The 17,037-nt window shown below is 37.8% G+C and overlaps 1 protein-coding gene across 2 annotated transcripts in view; it reads right to left on the bottom strand.

Annotated features, from left to right (window-relative positions):
* Positions 1–116: 116 nt before the first annotated feature.
* ARHGEF10 (Rho guanine nucleotide exchange factor 10) overlaps positions 117–17,037 on the bottom strand; it is a 107,152-nt gene continuing 90,231 nt past the window's right edge. For both annotated transcript variants that reach the window (XM_034436756.3, XM_087882444.1), the window contains exons 28-29: positions 8,459–8,581; positions 117–6,359 (exon numbers count right to left, since the gene is read on the bottom strand). In XM_034436756.3, coding sequence (XP_034292647.2) covers positions 5,848–6,359; positions 8,459–8,581 — 635 coding nt within the window. In that variant the 3' untranslated portion in view covers positions 117–5,847. The remainder of the gene's footprint in view (positions 6,360–8,458; positions 8,582–17,037) is intronic.

Raw genomic sequence — 17,037 nt, 5'->3', positions numbered from 1 at the left:
ACTTTGTTCCTGGTTGTATTTCATTGAACATTTTCCCCAGTATATTACAAGTTTCATGCTCCCCCTTGTAGCTGTTTGAACAAATAACATAATAAGCTACTAATACAGTTCTGAGATCTTGTTTATTCACAGTTTATTGAGTTTATTTTAGACATAAATACATATTTGTATGGCTCAGGTTATAACAAATGTACTGTTAGATATTAGAAAACATTTGATGAAACATAGTGGCTGTCTTCCTCCCAGATATCATTATTCTCACTTGGGATCAGACACAAAAATCTGCCTAGCAACACATATATGTTTCTGTGTGGACTATAAATGTGGCTTGTATCCAATATTAAAGCAATATTTCGGTTACTGGTTAGCATTTTAATCTATACATATATACAATTTTATTGGAGTTTTTAAAAGTTCTGTAATATAGCACACCTATTTTATAATAGTCTTGTTAGGAAACTTCCTCAGCAGCCCTCAATAACCAGAATCCAAAGAGCTTAATGGAATTTTCTTTAGAAAGCTCTATCACAAACTGTTCCTCAAAGCCCTTTCAGTTTCCAAAGCAAGTTGTGTTAGAGTGTAGGAAATATTATCCGAGACAGGCGAGTTCAAAGAAATCCTGAAATTAGGGAACTAGTTTCACGTTTTATCAACCAATGGCAAATCAGTATATAACCAAAACCTAAACCACAAATGTTTGAGGGGTGTAAACTGGGATGGTTAAGTGCTAAAAGTTAAAAATATTTTTCCAACTTCTCTAGACATTATCAGTTCTTTTTCTTGACCTCTGCTGTAATGGATTCATTTGGAAGTTACTTGATAATGCGCTTGCAATTCTGAACACCTTTTCTGTAAAATTATGGCTTAAAGAACTTATAGTTGTATCTTCACTATGGGAAATTCTCATTTAGAAATGAATTCTGGGAGTACCCATGTCTGCATTAAGGAGCCAGAAATTCAAATGTTTCATTACTGCTGACCTAAAGATATATGACAAGGTTTCACATCCAGCCAAGGACACACACTTATGAAAACTACTTGTTTGACTATCAAGACAACCATCAGTTGGAACTATATATAAAAGAGCAACTCAAGAGACAGAAGTGATTACCCTTTATACCAGCTAAGCTGTAAATTTGTGACTCCACAAATATGAATCTACATTTGATTAAGTAGATAGTAAGGCTTTTAATGCTCTAATTGAGGGAAAAATCTATTGCTCATATTAAAAGTGCTTTCTAATTTATTGCAAACCAATAACTTGCTGGTGGATGCCAATCGGTTTTCTGCCTACTCTTTTTCTGGCTTCAGGAAAAGAGGAAGCCTCCCTCCTCTTTCATACACAAATTTATGTCTTCATTATTGTATAACTATATCAAATTTAGTCACAGGTAACAAACATTTAATATCCATTGATCTAATTGAATTTTCCCTAAGTGCAATGAATTCAGTGTGTATTACATTTGAAAGAAATGGCCATAACAGAGCTTTGTAATGTAAGTTTCCTACTAGAATTGCCCCTTCTTCAAGAAGAAGAAAAAAGATGAAACTAGGAGTCTCTGTGATCCAACATACTGCTCTGCTATTATTCCCAATAAGCAGACTGTTAATTGGTACAGCTCTTTTAAAGTTTAAATTCTCATGTTCCATCCCATCCTATCAGAATATACCACTACTGGTATTACATATACAAATCTCAAGAAATCCAAATGGATAAGCTTGCAAGCTTGAGGTAAATGATCTCTTCCTGCAGCTAAGCTCTGGCAAGTCTCAGGTACACCCAGGTTTTAAGACATCACATAGTTCTACAAACTCTAAAATGATGCTTAATTACCATTATCCAGAGTCATTACGATGGCTTCTGAAGTTGTAGCTGTTGGTCACGAGCAATTAAGTTTTTAACAGCAGTGATAGCACCTGTGTTTGCATCCCAGATAATTATGTAATTTTCCATTTTATTAAAAGGAAAATATGTTGACTTGCTTTGATTATACAAATTCCCTTCTTTATTGCTTGGAAACAGCCATGGCATCTTCTTTCTATAGATGTAGGGCTGGGTTTTGTTTTTTTGTTTTTTGTTTGCTAATATTCACATGACAAATGCACATTTGTTGACTTCAGATCAAAGTCTGTGTTAATAATATGCACTGGTAACAATCAGTGATGTATCTGGAGAGCAATGAAGTCATAATGAGTCAATATCTTGCCAGGGCTGTGGGCCTTACATGCCCTGAGAAGGAGGAGGAGAGCTATGCCAGAGGTTCAACCATCCTGGGCAAACAAACCAATTAATTTACAGCATGGGTGCAGTTATAACTGAAAATGTTGGATGCAAAATCAACAAACAAGAGGAAAAAAAGCCAAACAGTACACCACCAAAATGGAAGATCAGGCTGGAAAATAAGAACAGCATGTTAAGATCAGATACAAGCAAGCTGGAACAGATGAAAGACAAGAAGACCAAACAACACCTGATCAAGAAAATATCAGCAAACAACAGTTAGAGCCAAGAAAATCAGCAGATACAAAGCTCAAATTGCACACTACAGGCAGAATATTCAATTTCAGTCAAATCAGAAATGTTTACACCAGTCCATCAATGGAGAGACTGCAGTGAACCAGCCACATCTGGCAAAGAAAAAACAGTGCAGTACTGGGTGGAGCCATGGGACAACCCCAAAAAATACAAGAAGGCATCTTGGCTAAAAGAGGTGGATAAGAATAAAACAGAACTTGCGATAACAGCAGAAATGGTGGAGAAAAGGGCAAGGAAGATCAAGAATTGGTCAGCACCAAGTGAAGATGAACTGCATGGCTTCTGGTTGACTGGTCTACACCCACTTGCTGTCAAGCAGTTTAACAACATACTTAGCAAGGAGGTGAAATTGAAGAGTCGTTAACATCTAGCAAAACCTACCTGATAATAAAAGTTTCAGAAAAAAGGACAACACCAGGCAACTATAGGCCAATACCTTCTTATCAACAACTTGCTAACAGGTGTAGTAGCTGATGTACTCCAATAGCATCTGATTGAACACAAGCTCTTTCCACCTGAGCAGAAAGAAAACCACCGAAACAGAAGAGGAATAAAAATTAACTACGAATTGATAAAATGATTCTGGAAAACTACAAGAGAAGGAAGACCAAGCTGAACCTGGCTTGGATTTATTACAATAAGGCATTTGACTCTCTGCTACATTATTGGATAATCAAGTGTCTATAAATAAAACGAATCAGTAGAAACATCAGAAGGTTTGAGCAAAGCACAATGGAAGACACAGTTGCTGGTCAATGGTGAAATACAAGGAGAGGTTAATACCAAGAGAGGAATTTTTCAAGGAGCTTATCACCACTAGAGTTTGTCGCTACATTGACTCCTCTGTCATCCATACTGAATAAGTCAGGGCATGGCTACCAACTTCAAAGAAATCTGCCAAGCTATCCCATCTCTTTTGCACAGACAATAAGAAGCTGTATGGAAAAGCACCATCTGAAATAGAATTGCTGCTCCACACTGTCCCAAGACATTACTGTGGAGTTTGGACTAGACAAATGTGCCACCTTTACCATCAACAAAGCAAAACCTGTGAAATATGAATGGAAATACCATCAAGAGTCCAGATGAATAAATTCATTACAAATTCCTGGCATCCTTCAACATGACATCAAGAACAGTGAAGTCACAAAGTTAGAAGTGAATTTATCATGGCCATGAAGATCTTAAAATATAGACCCAGTAATGGAAATACCAACAAGGCAATTAATAATTGCACAAGTCATTAGATACAGAGCTGGAACACTGGACTAGACTCAAGCAGAACTAAAAGCCCTGCATGGGATGATCAGAAAAAAATAATAACAATGAATTATTCCCTTCATTAATGAAGTGACAGACTTTATTTGCCAAGGAAAACAGGTGGATGTGGAATGTTGCAAGTACACCAGACAGTTGAAGAAAAAAGGGTACTGGAAGAATATCTGAAGAACAATGAAGAAGATGCAATGAAGGTAGTACACCATAAAGGTTTACTGAATATCGGAAAGAGCAAACTGGCCTACAAGAAAGACCAAATGAAACATAGAATAAGAGACATGGCAAGGCAAAGTATTACACAGCCAGAACATTTAAAAATATAGCAGAGCAGAACAAGACCTGCCAATAGCTAAGAGCAGGAAAGTTGAAGAAAGAGACTGGAGAGCTAATTCTGCCTGCACAAGGCCAAGCTTGAAGAGCAAATGCACATAAAGCCAGAACTGAATAGACAGCAACAGACAGCAAATGTGGTCCCAGCAAAGGAGTTTCATTACAGTGGACCACCAAGTTAGCTGATTGCAGACTGATAACAAAATAGATGTTCCAATGGTATATTGGAAGATCTGCAAAACATACCATTTGCAAGTGAATACTGATGGGACCTCAACATAGACAACGTAATAGAAAAATGAAGGAACTAAAGTACTCTGAGACTTTAGAATTCAAACTGCTACATAACACCCCAGAGGTATCAAATGTTGATAAGAAAAACAAAAGAAGTCTGGATAAGAGACGTTGCAGTACTAGAGACAGCAGAACAGAAGCAGAAAAACTGTAGAAAATCACAATATACAAAGACCTACAAATAGAAACAGAACAAACACATCAAAAGAAAGCAAAGGTAATACCAACAATAACAGGTGTCCTGGGTGCAATCCTAAAACATCTGGAGCACCACTTGAACATCATTGGCATTGACAAAATTACTACCATCAATTGCAAAAGGCAACTTTACTTGGAACAGCTCCCCCCCCCCCCCCCCCCCGATGGATGATATCTTAAACACTATCAGCCTATCCTGGGTCCTTGGGAAGGACTCAATAAGTGGATCAAAATGCCAAATCCAGACTATCCATCTGGCTGACCAACTATAATAATCTTATGAAAACAATATACTTTAATGTTAGGGTCTCTTTATTTTATGTTTATACTTGATTTCCTCACTATTATCTAATGCTAATCGAAATATATAAGCAGCCATATAGATAAATGAGGCACATTCCACCGCCAGCGACAGAATGTGCTATAATTAAATGGAGCACCAAAACACAAGCAACTGCCTGAATCTACTAAATTTCACAGTGGTTTCATTTTCCCTTCTACTTACTGGGAGTAACCAAAAGATTAAAAAAAAAATACATCGCTTAGTAAGTCAAACATATTTCATTCTGAATGTTTGACATTTCTTTTTATAATATTCATTTTTAAGTATTAATAATTAAAAGTTAGCCCTACCTCTTTTTCCTCCCACGTATAAATCTGTAGTATATAACCAAAAAACTTTTTTATTGTGTCTGACACTTACTTGAGAAAGTATATTACAGGTTTATTTATAGTCTCTGGAATTAAGCTAGTAGACTATCTTGGAATAATGATTGCTTTAAAAATGTTTGTGGAAAATGAAACACACGTGCATGATATTGCCTTGCAAGAAATAATTATTTAAGCAAGGCTCATCAGAGAAATACTATTCGATCCTTTCTCTTCATTGAATATTTTTTAGGCTACAATATTTGAATATAAATAGTAGCAAAATGAGAAAAAATGCTTGAAATGGATTTTTTTTTTCAACTAAAGAACTTTTGAAGACTCAAATATATGTTTAGATATAGCTCTGAAATGGGCTTCTTCGAATATATCTAAGATACTTGTTCTAACAAAGTAACCCATGTAAATTCAGGACAAAGAAACCTTATAAAGAGGCCTTTGCAAACATTGATATTTAATTTGCTTTGAGATAAAAATGTAAATTCATCATGATGGTGTTAACACCAAAGCAAACTTTGCCATTGAACAAATCGCATTGTATCCTGTCAGATTTTTAACAGTGGAATCTGCCAAATCATTATTGAAGACACCAGTTCATCTGGCCGCTGCTGCTTGCATTTCTTATTCACCCTTCTGTGTCCTTGTCCTCCAGAGATGACTAAGATGGATATTGCTTTCCCCTCTCTGGATCTATGTCTTTTACTCTGGTCAGGGGAGACTTCTTTCAAAAGCTCATAGACAGCACTCTCTTCCGGCCGAGGTTCAGCTGTGTTGGATCCGTGAGACAACGTGAGTGACCCAGACGATGAAGACAAGTCACTTTTCTGAGCAATGGATCCGACTGAGCCCCCCAACCAAATGGCATTGTCACTGGGGTTGCTCAGAGAAGAATTGGGCCTCTCAGATCCAGCACCCTTTTGGTCATCTTCTTTCAGGCCTGAATGAGGACAATTCAACCTGGATTTTGACTTGCTTTTGTTCTGTTTGCTTGTCACAGAGGCCGTTACCAGGAACTTGATAGGGCCATTATGGGCATGATAAGATACCATGCCTCTTCCTGCAGTCAAAAGAAAAAGCACACCCTCAGACACACTCATTTTCATGCAGTTTAATTCTTTTCATCAGCTGCTGGACCTATACAGCATTGAATAAAAAGTGTACAACTTGTAATATGCCTTTCATATGTTGTTAGGTCAACATTCACTTCAAATTTCAGTTGTGAAACAGAATTTTCCATGGGGAAAATTTTTCAACAAACAGAAAAACTAGCTCATGATAATAGCCAAAGCTCTAGCCTCCTATGCTCGTTTCTATCTGCAAAGCAAGCAGTATTAGAGCTGCAGAACAACCTTGCAATTGGAAAATAGTACCTAATTCTACAAGGATTTATTTCTATGACCTCACCCTATTACATAAATAGACCAATGATTCTCAAATCACATTCTGACCCTTTCTTCCTGATTCTTGCTCAGGATTTAAGCATGCAAATAGATTTAATGTAGGTGTTCACTTGGCAATGAACATTATGTCTTAGTTCAGTATTATGAGTTAACAAGAAGATGCCCATCACTTACCCCACACTTATCCTCCCCACCAGGAAGAAGAAAATCAGAACTGTCATTGAACAAGTTCCTGTTTTTTTTTTCTTAATGCCTAAATAAGGAACTGTGTTATAAAATAAACACTAATCAGTTATGAGTGAGTTAAGTTCATGTCTTCTATTGTTTTTGTGGTTTGTTTAGCAATATATTAGCTGAATTTTATTCCTCCTACAATAGAAGAACAGAGCCAGGAGTGCTTATATCTAGTGTTTTGCAAGAGTGTCTTCAGACAGATGTATGTCAGAACCTACATCATTATGTTCTGGCTCATCAGTTTAATATATTGTCTTACCTTTATTTTAAGGGTATTATAAATCATGTTGAACTGAATTATTAATTTTGTAACTCTTTTTAATTGGGTATGTTTAAATTGGTTAAGATTTTTAAAATGGTAATCAGATTCTTTTTTCCACTTTAAAAACAATGAAAATGCAGAATGTAAACCGTATAAACATGGTTTATAATATTTAATTATAAAATCCACAGTTTAGTGTTGTGTATCATATAATCCAATAGAACACACATCCTCTGGAAGTTACCAATTGTTTTTCAAAGAGGCAAAGCTGAAATTGGTATTCAGTTCATGCTTTGTTCTCTTGTTTTTATAGCAGCAGGAGTCAGGGAATCAGCTGACTGCTTTTATCTTAATTTTGCTTTTTCCGCCATCCATTGCCGAAGACCTTGTTTTCAATAAAACTTAATCTACACTTACAACACGTAATCATGTTAAAGCTGGCAACAGTGAAAGAGTGTAGATTTCACTTTTTTTACTGAACATATCAGATTCAAGCATGGAAAATTTGGGATCCCAACTGTGGGAACATTTCTGTCATGATTCACAGTATTAATTGCTATGATATCTGAAATGTGTTGTATAAGACATTTGGCAAACAATCTCTTTACCCGTTGACATATGGATTGTTTGGTGAAAATAATTGATCACTATAATGACATATTTAGCAAATACAAACTGGCTTTGTGGAAGCAAGGTAAAACCATAGCAATGCATTCGGTTTATAAGGCATGTGTAAATTTTTAAAAAATCCTCAGGAGAGTGAGTATTCCTGGTTACCAAATGCCCTCTATGTATCATGGCTAATAGATTGACAATGTGTTTTAATTTTATCCCAGACATTTGAACATTCCTTGGCCTTTTTATAAAAGCATCTAGAACATTAAATTATTTTAATTTAATATATATACTATAGCGAATTTTCCCTTAGGTGGAATAGCTTTGGGAGGGCAGAAGAGTGCCAATGCAGAGCTGCCCATCAGTAGACCATGCTTGCTATACAGGTGTGGTAAACTTTCAGCGCTTTGGTCTTTTAACAAGTCCAATAAAAAAAAGGAAGGTAAGAGTTAAAGTTTGCAAATGTCATTTAAATGAAACAAAAAAACAGGAAACAATATGCTAAGATTACAGCACAGGCTCTTTTGCCAACATTTTTGATATGAGCCTTCCTTTATCTGACCGCAGCACTTTTGATGAATCAGTAAAAAATTTTGTACTGATAAGAGTTTTCTTTTTACTTACAACTGTGAATATTATACTCACCGGTCACTTTGGGGATTCCTTGCAAACGAGGAACTGGGAGGGCTACTATAATCCCAACATTTGTTCCAACCAGTAACAGGCCATGGCATACTAAGAGGCTAGTCACTGAAACACGTTGCTGTCCTGCAAGATGCAGAGAATATTACATTACTCCCAAATCAGGTTTTTTGCTGTACTTGTAAAGACATTATTTAATGAAATCATGTTCTCCTCCATATTTAAAAATGTTGCTGTGGTTTTATTAGTTTTCCAAGTATACAATAAATCACTATAATACAAGGGTCACTTAGCCAAGCAATAACCTATCCTATTTTTTTAGTTTCTGAAAACAAACAGTGAATTCACTGCGAATTCTGGACACTGTTGACTGGACACATTTAGGTGGCTCGGGGCTGGAGAAAACTAATTCATGACATGAAATATGACATTTCATTCTGTGTTTAAAGGAAATTGCTGATGGCCCTAAGGACTGATGCTAAAATTAACTATCAAATATTCATAAAAAGGAAAGTCGCTTGTTTGGGAAGTGGAATTCCAGAGCGTTCCATTAGAACTGGACAGAGGGGCAGCCTTGAATGAAACATGAATGATGCCAGAAGGTGATTAAATAGCATCAAATGATCACAGCTCCAGAAAATATATATTAAAAGATCCAGCCCTATTTTTATTCATGGAAAAAATGCCTTATGCAGAAAACAACTGAACAGACCTATTGTTTTATTAGCAAGAAAATATAAACTAAGGAGGCGTGTAAATATAAATTCAAGACCCTCAAAACTGTACTTTGAAATCAGTGTGGTCCAAACTTATGTATAAATCCAGTATTGTGCAACTTCCACAGCCAGCCAGTGACAATAATCAAACATGGCCTACGAAAATGTCTTCATAATGATCAGTTGCAACTGTTTTTCCCCTGCTTTTTCCAATATTTGAAGTGGAGGGCATGAATATCTGCATACAAATAATCCTGAAATGGCTAACACACAGCTAGAATGATAATGCTGCCGACAGACTGAGGAAGTTACTGGTATATGATTCTATACAGCTTGAATCTGAGGGAGGGGAAGTCTTTTCCTTCCTATCTTTAGTTTGAAAAATAGCTAAGCATTTGGACCTAGATGCCCTACGCACGGTTACTCACGTGCTTGTCACTGCCCGTATTGACTACTGCAATGCCCTCTACATGGGGCTGCCCTTGAAGACCTCTCGGAGACTTCAGCTGGTGCAGAATACGGCTGCACGGGTTGTGATCGGAATATCCCGACACTCCCATGTTACACCTCTCCTACGCGACTTGCATTGGTTGCTGGTTGTCCTCCGAGTGAGATTCAAGGTGCTGGTGATTACCTATAAGGCCCTACATGGCTTAGGCCTGGGATATTTGTGGGACCATCTGCAGCCAGCAACAGCTTCCCATCGCCTGGTGCGTTCCCACAGAGAGGGCCTCCTCAGGGTGCCGTTGGCCAGACAGTGTCGGCTGGCGACCTCCAGGGGGAGGGCTTTCTCTGTGGGCGCACCTACCCTTTGGAATCAACTGCCCCTGGAGCTTCGGGTGGCCCCCGACCTCCGCTCTTTCCGCCGCGACCGGAAAACATGGCTGTTTCGTTTGGCTGGCCTGGACTGATGGGGTTTTAATTCTAATTTAATTTTAACTTGTTAGTCTTAATTGTACTTTTAACTGTTAAATTATGAGATTTGGATTTAATTTTTTAACTTTTTATTAGATGTTTCTTAACTGTTGTGAGCCGCCCTGAGTCCGGCTGGAGATAGGGCGGCATATAAATCTCATAAACAAACAAACAAACAAACAAACAAACAAATAAATAAATAAGCAACGCAAAATGAATACTCCTATTTGGTAGGTAGATAGGAAGGCAGATAGGTAGACAGAAAGGCAGACATGGTTGCCAATCAACACAAGACTCTAGATAGCTAACAATAAATATGTTTTAAATTTAAATTAAATTTAAATTTTTCATTTAATTTAAATTAAAAATAAACATAATGATTAAAGAAAGTAAAAATAAACTCCTATGGAGCAGATCCCACCCAAGTAGGAACAGATTCACCCAATTCCTTGGCCCAATGCTCAGGAACAGCCAGGTCTTAGGAAAGACCAATGAAGTCAGAGCCAACAAAATCTCATCAAAATCTCAGGAGAAAAATGTTGTTCCATATGATATGCACTGTGAGAGAACAGTCAACCTTCTAGGTCCTATTAATGGCACTGACTTATAGAGGGGACCTGGAGAATTCCTACCCTGTCCAAACTTGTGAGATCAGCAGAAGTAATGGGAGACAGGCAGAGACCCACAACTAACTGTGCCCTATATCATGAAGGGCTTTATAGATGATAGCTGGCACCATGAATATATATCTGGAAGTCCAATCAGAGCCAGTGCAATTCACAAAGTAGAGGTGACCTGAGGCAAACATCTATGTGGCTGCATCCTGGACTAGCTGCGATTTCTAATGGTCTTAAAGGCAGCCCTAAGTAGAGCACATTGCTAAAGTCCAGATATGAGGTGACCAAAGGTTGAGTAAAATGATTTCTTCAAGATTTCCTCAAGATCAACAGCCTTAATCTCCTTGCAGATAATTAGGCATGACCCTGCATCGTACTGTATGTCTCATACTCAAATCACATTCCAAATTTACACCCAAAATTTATTACAAGTCATATGGTGTCTCTGGTCCTTAATCTCAATGTTTGGGTGATTTAATCATTTTTATTTAATTAAAAAAAACATGTATAAAAAGCAAGGAAACAGAAGTCGAAAAGAAAGGATCAGACAAAAGCTTAGATGATTTAAATAAACGGAATGAGAATCTTTCTTCTTAAATCTGCATATCTCAGGGATTTTACATACCAGTTCAGTGTAAAATATAAATGTGTCTACTATTCGTTTTTGTTTTTCACATTTACAGTACAATGAGATTGGGGAGAGGGATTTTAATCTTCTCTTCCCATACAAGATATACACACATATTACCGTATGTTCATTCTAAATGCATTGCCTAATACTAGGCAATTTTAGGCACAATACTATGCCTAAAATGCATAGTATTATAAAAAATACTATGTGTTTTACGGAACATTTTTACTTCAAAATGACTGAAAATACCTGTATATCCTGTTGTGTAATTCTAATCTGCAGTAGTTTGGTGACATTAACATCAAGGGGAGGGAGGAAAGCTCAAGGCCTGTCCTGACCCCAGGATCTACAAAAATGTTTAACTGGTAGCTCATGCTAGTTAAACAACATTGTTTCCATATGTGAAAACTGCTAACAATTATCCTGCATGCTCACATTTTGAAGGCAGAAGACCGATTTTGGAACAAACAATTCAAAGTGCAGTCAAACGGAAATCCCCTGCTTTTAAAGTGATGGAACAGTTGGGAAGCACCTGTTTGAGAACACGAACTTCTGAAACACGTAATTAATATAAGATGGCAAGTGCATTAAGTTTATTTATGTGCACCGTTCCATATTAAGTACAGAAGAGTGGAATGACTGCAGCTTTGTTCTTTTCCAATTGTTTTAGTTCTCAAGAATGACTGCAAATCAATTCAGTTGATCAATACTTCCAGTGAATATTTTTGGAATAAATTAATCCTACTTTGATCTTAAATAGATACAATTTGGACTAAAACATTTAAGGTATTAAATTGGGCTAAATCTAAATAGTACAACAACTTTGTTTAGTATGTATATACTTCCTGTGATGCAAAGTATCTTCATGAGGCAGTATATAGATAGTCCTCAATTTATGACCACAATTGAGCCCAAAATGTAGGCTGCTAAGTGAGACATTTATTGAGTTTTGCCCCATTTTATGACTTTTCTTGCCACAGCTGTTAAGATAATCATTGCAATTGTTAAGTGAATCTGGCTTCCCCATTGACTTTGCTTGTCAGAAGGTTGCAAATATTGATCACATGACCCTGGGATACTGCAACCATCATAAATGGTGAACCAGTTGTCAAGCATTTGAATTTTGATCACATGATCATGGGGATGCTGCAATAGTTTTAAGTATGAAAAATGGTCATAAGTCACTTTTTTCAGTGCCGTTGTAACTTTGAATGGTCACTAAACAAATCGTTGTAAGTTCAGTACTATTTATACAATGTTAAAATATTTTTAATATGTAAAAATCAACAAAAAGTAAAAAAGAAACAATTTATTAACTATAATTATTGGCCATAAATAATGAAATATTCATGACCATTGATTATAGTTTAAAATCTGTACCATAATGAGATGATTTTTGACTCCATAGGTCTGTTAATAAAAGATGGCTTTAGTCCAAAAATCCAATTGAATTTTTCACATCTCTGAAAAAATAAGTAATTATACTGAACAACTATTTATGATACTGAACAACTATTTAAAATGAATTCCAAGTTGACCTTGGCTTTTAACAACATAATTCAAGTACTTTATATACTACAAATACACTATCTTCTCAAACATTGTAACATAAAACAGAAGCAAGATTTGTGTAAGATGATCCAGTTAACTTGGCAGAGCTGAAATTTGAGCAGAGACTTCCCGAATTCATAGTTCCCTATGCTATATTTATTATAAATACACAGTGTAGTTACAGTGAGGAAGATTGCTGTTTCAAGGAGTTTAATGACATATTCAGTGATAGGAAGTGTTATGTTTTTCCATTTGCCATCAAGAAATACCTGTGTCATACTACTAGATTAAAAAATGAAATCACACAGGTGAGCTGATATCAGTGGAACAAATTAAAAACAACTTTAGATTTAGCAGAGCTCCTCAGAGCAAATCTTGTTTTTCATGAATTTCACATATAAAAAAGAAGAAAAATGGAATTTAGAATAAAATTCTACACAGTTTAATTCAAGTTGTAACATTTGTACGTAATATGGATATTAATTATTTTTGTACAGCTACATCTGAGGAAGGTACATCAAACTAATAAGTTTGTCATGGCCAGGGTATACATCATAGCATACTGCTATGGAAATCTTCAAAGGGATGTTTCACTTTGATGAAGGCTCAAGTAATGCAGACTCTTGAAGCTGCTCCTTTGCATGACCTCTTTGAGTCCTGGTGCCGCGGTGGTTAAAATGCAGTATTGCAGGCTAACTCTGCCCACTGCCAGGAGTTTGATCCTGACCGGCTCAAGGTTGACTTGGCCTTCCATCCTTCCGAGGTTGTTAAAATGAGAACCCAGATTATGGGGGCAATATGCCAATATTTGTAAACTGCTCAGAGCTGTAAAGCACTATGTAAGTCTAAGTGCTATTGCTACTGAGTCTTTGAGCAAAGCAAAGTGTGTTGTCTCTTCAACAAATGTTGCAGGAAAACTGAAGCTGGTCAGCCTGGAGCACTCTTAGCATATACCTAAAGTCTTCCATGCCAGATAGTTTCAATGCATTCTGTACCCCAGAGCATGCACTGATAGCTACCAGCATAGAAACACTTCAGACAGCCTTAGAGAACAAAGGCTAAGGAGAAGCTTTGTCTTGCAGGACTGGCCTGAAGCGGTGAAGGTGCTGTGAATTGCTTCATCGCAAGGAAATTACGCTGTTTCTTTGTCTGAGGAAGAGAATCCTCCACAACACGTATCTTTTTATTGAAACAAATCTAGGTTTACTGCAGTCACCCCTTTCTCATAGGACTGCACATAGGATGTTTACAAAACTGAAGAGCTCCCATTGTTCTAATTATTTATTGGGCTTTAAGTTTTTTTCCCAGCACCTATAAATATTTACAAGCTAAACAAGCTGGACCACTTGCTAGAATGTTTCCAGGTTATACTTAAAAAGGCTTAAAATATCCAGTTTACTTCTGGATTCAATTTAAGGTGGTGCCTTTAAAGACAACCAGTCGCTTAGTGACTTTTCAAAATTGTGACACATACCCCCCCCCCAAAAGCTTGCACTCCTGTTATGCAATGTAGGCAACTCCACTCCAAATTAAAAATAAATCTATATGAAACATACAGATTATCAAGGTAAATCTCTCAATATAAAAGCATACTTGCATAAGAATCCACATATCATGAGATTATAGCCATATATTTTGGGTGTCTGAAATCATTATTTGTGGAACATGTAGGTATATGGATATTATACTTTCTGTGTTGACAAACTCTTGAATTACCATCTCAAAGCAATGCACAAGCAATCAAAAAACCAAACAAATCATTTTACCATTTGAAAAATTAAAAAGTTAAAACATCACAATTGGCTCACACTCCAGATACATAAGCACAGAGAGCACACGGCATTTAAAAGATGCCACCATTGGCACCTGTTGTGAAATTTTCTGGATGAGAAAGCACTTCAGATTTCCCAGTAAGTTGACATATAATTACTTACAAGATGAGAAAGTTGTGGGTGTGATATACAAACTGAATGTGTGTTTTAGATGAATGCACAGTATGTTCTCTATCTGATAGATTGATTTCATCTTAGGAGCAGGAATGATCTGAAAGCATATTTTATTTAAAGGTGCTCAAATTGCATGTTATCATTTAAGGGCGACTTTTCTTAGCATATTTTAAGATGATGTTAGGCAGGTGTTTTACTCTACTGCTGTGCCTGGGAAAATTAATTAATCTGGGTTGTATTTATGTGTTTTTAAAATATAAGAGGATAATTAGTAGCAAGGTGGATGGATTCAGTTACAATGGTAATAAAGGCACCATTGGAAGTCCTGAAAGACAAGCTAAGAGGCAGATTGTCATAGATAAAAATCTGTATGGTCATTAAAGGTCAGCAATGACTTAATGGCATATAATCAATCATAACCAACAACCAAAAGTGCCTTTATCAGAGCCTACTATAAAGTATTTTTTCCTTATGGTATAGGACAGTGATGGCTAACCTTTTGTGGACTGAATGGCCAAAGCGCGGATGTGCACGTGCACGCCCAAACCTGCAAAATGCAATACGCGTGCAGCCCCCATGCATACGACCCACCCACTTGCATATCCGTCACATGCCCCCCACCCCACATGCCCCCCACTCCAGCGCATGTCCCCCCCCACACGCGTGGCCCCCCTCATGCGTCCTGCCCCCACGCAGAGACTCAAAGATCAGTTGGCCGGCAGGAGGCTCATGTGCATGCGTGGCGGAGCTGAACTGGGGTAACGGCTTGCATGCCCAGAGAGGACTCTGCGTGCCATCTCTGGCACACATGCCATAGGTTCGCCATCATGGGTATAGGATGATGAATCCTCCTGTTATGACCATTCATTTAGTGACCATTCAGAATTATGATGGTGCTGAATGAAGAGTGGTTATGACCAGCCTTTGGAGTTCTGGCCACTCCAGCACCCCTGCAGTCACAGGATCACAATCTAGAGGCTTGGCAACTGGCTCGTACTTGCAACCGGTTGCAACACTAATCATGTGATTGCTATTCATAACCTTCCCTGCTGCCTTCCCCAAAAAGTCAATAAGGTAGCTGGCTTGGAAGCTCAAAAGTCAGTGGGGTAAGTCTTCCCTACCAATACATCCTCCGTCAGCTTCTCTGGGCTCATGCCATGGTGGTCATTTATGCACCCCCATTCACCCACGCCAAGCCTTCCCGCACATCTCTGACACACCCATACACACTCTCCTGACTCCCACTGTGCCTCCCTTGCATCCTGTCAAGGCTTGCTGCACTTCCCTTGCACCCCTGCAAATCCTCCTAAACCTTGTCATGTGTCCCCTGCACCCCAGTGCACTCTCATGTACCCTCCTCAAGCCTCATACCTCTGTTACACCCCTGCTGTCCCTTGTCACATCTCTCTCACATCTTACACTCTCCTTGAGCCTTGCTCTGCCTCTCTTGCATTTTTGTGCATCCTCTCACACTTCCCCAAATTTTGTTGTGCTTCTCACACACCCTCACATATCCCCATGCATCTCCCACCCTTGCCATATCTCCCTCCCACTCTCATACACTCCCCAACCTGGCAGGAGCCAGGCACCTATCTGCCGGCCTGCTTGCTCAGTACCAGAGACTTTCTGCCAGCTTTCCCACTGACACAATTGCAGGAAGCTGGAGGGAAGTCGCTTTGTCTTATGGCTGTATGGTTTGGTTAACAACAGCAAGCAGGACTATAGGGACTGCCATTGCTGCATTCACACTTTACAAGTACTACATAAATTCCAGTCTCGTAAGTCAACAACTACCTGCAGTTGGTGAGAATTATAGAATTAAGAAACTTAATTCTAAAACTAAGATTTAACTAGAGATTATATCTCTAGTTCCAGATGTTCTGAAAGTGAAAAAGAACTTACCGTGACTTTTGGAGCCAACTATAGTGATGAGGAATTCATGAAATCTAAACCTTCATGCCTGCCTGTTCATATATAAAAAGGGACTACAGAAGAATGTCTTCAGACATAACATGTAAATACTAAGCAGTTATTTACAATAGCTTTTATGCCTTCTAGCCCAGTGATTTTTAAATAATGATCCAGGAAATGGATCTACTTCTAGCAATGCCCACCTAGCAACAGCTTGCCTTCTGCATGTTCAGTATAGTTAGTTACAGAATGTAGACTTGCTTTTTAATTTTGGAAACAGATACTTGTATGTATA

The sequence above is a fragment of the Pantherophis guttatus genome, chromosome 1 (genome assembly GCF_059756535.1).
Source record: "Pantherophis guttatus breed Tessera chromosome 1, ASM5975653v1, whole genome shotgun sequence".
NCBI lineage: Eukaryota > Metazoa > Chordata > Lepidosauria > Squamata > Colubridae > Pantherophis > Pantherophis guttatus.
The sequence above is the reverse complement of the archived record's forward strand: the minus strand, read 5'-3'. Positions and strand labels throughout refer to the sequence as shown.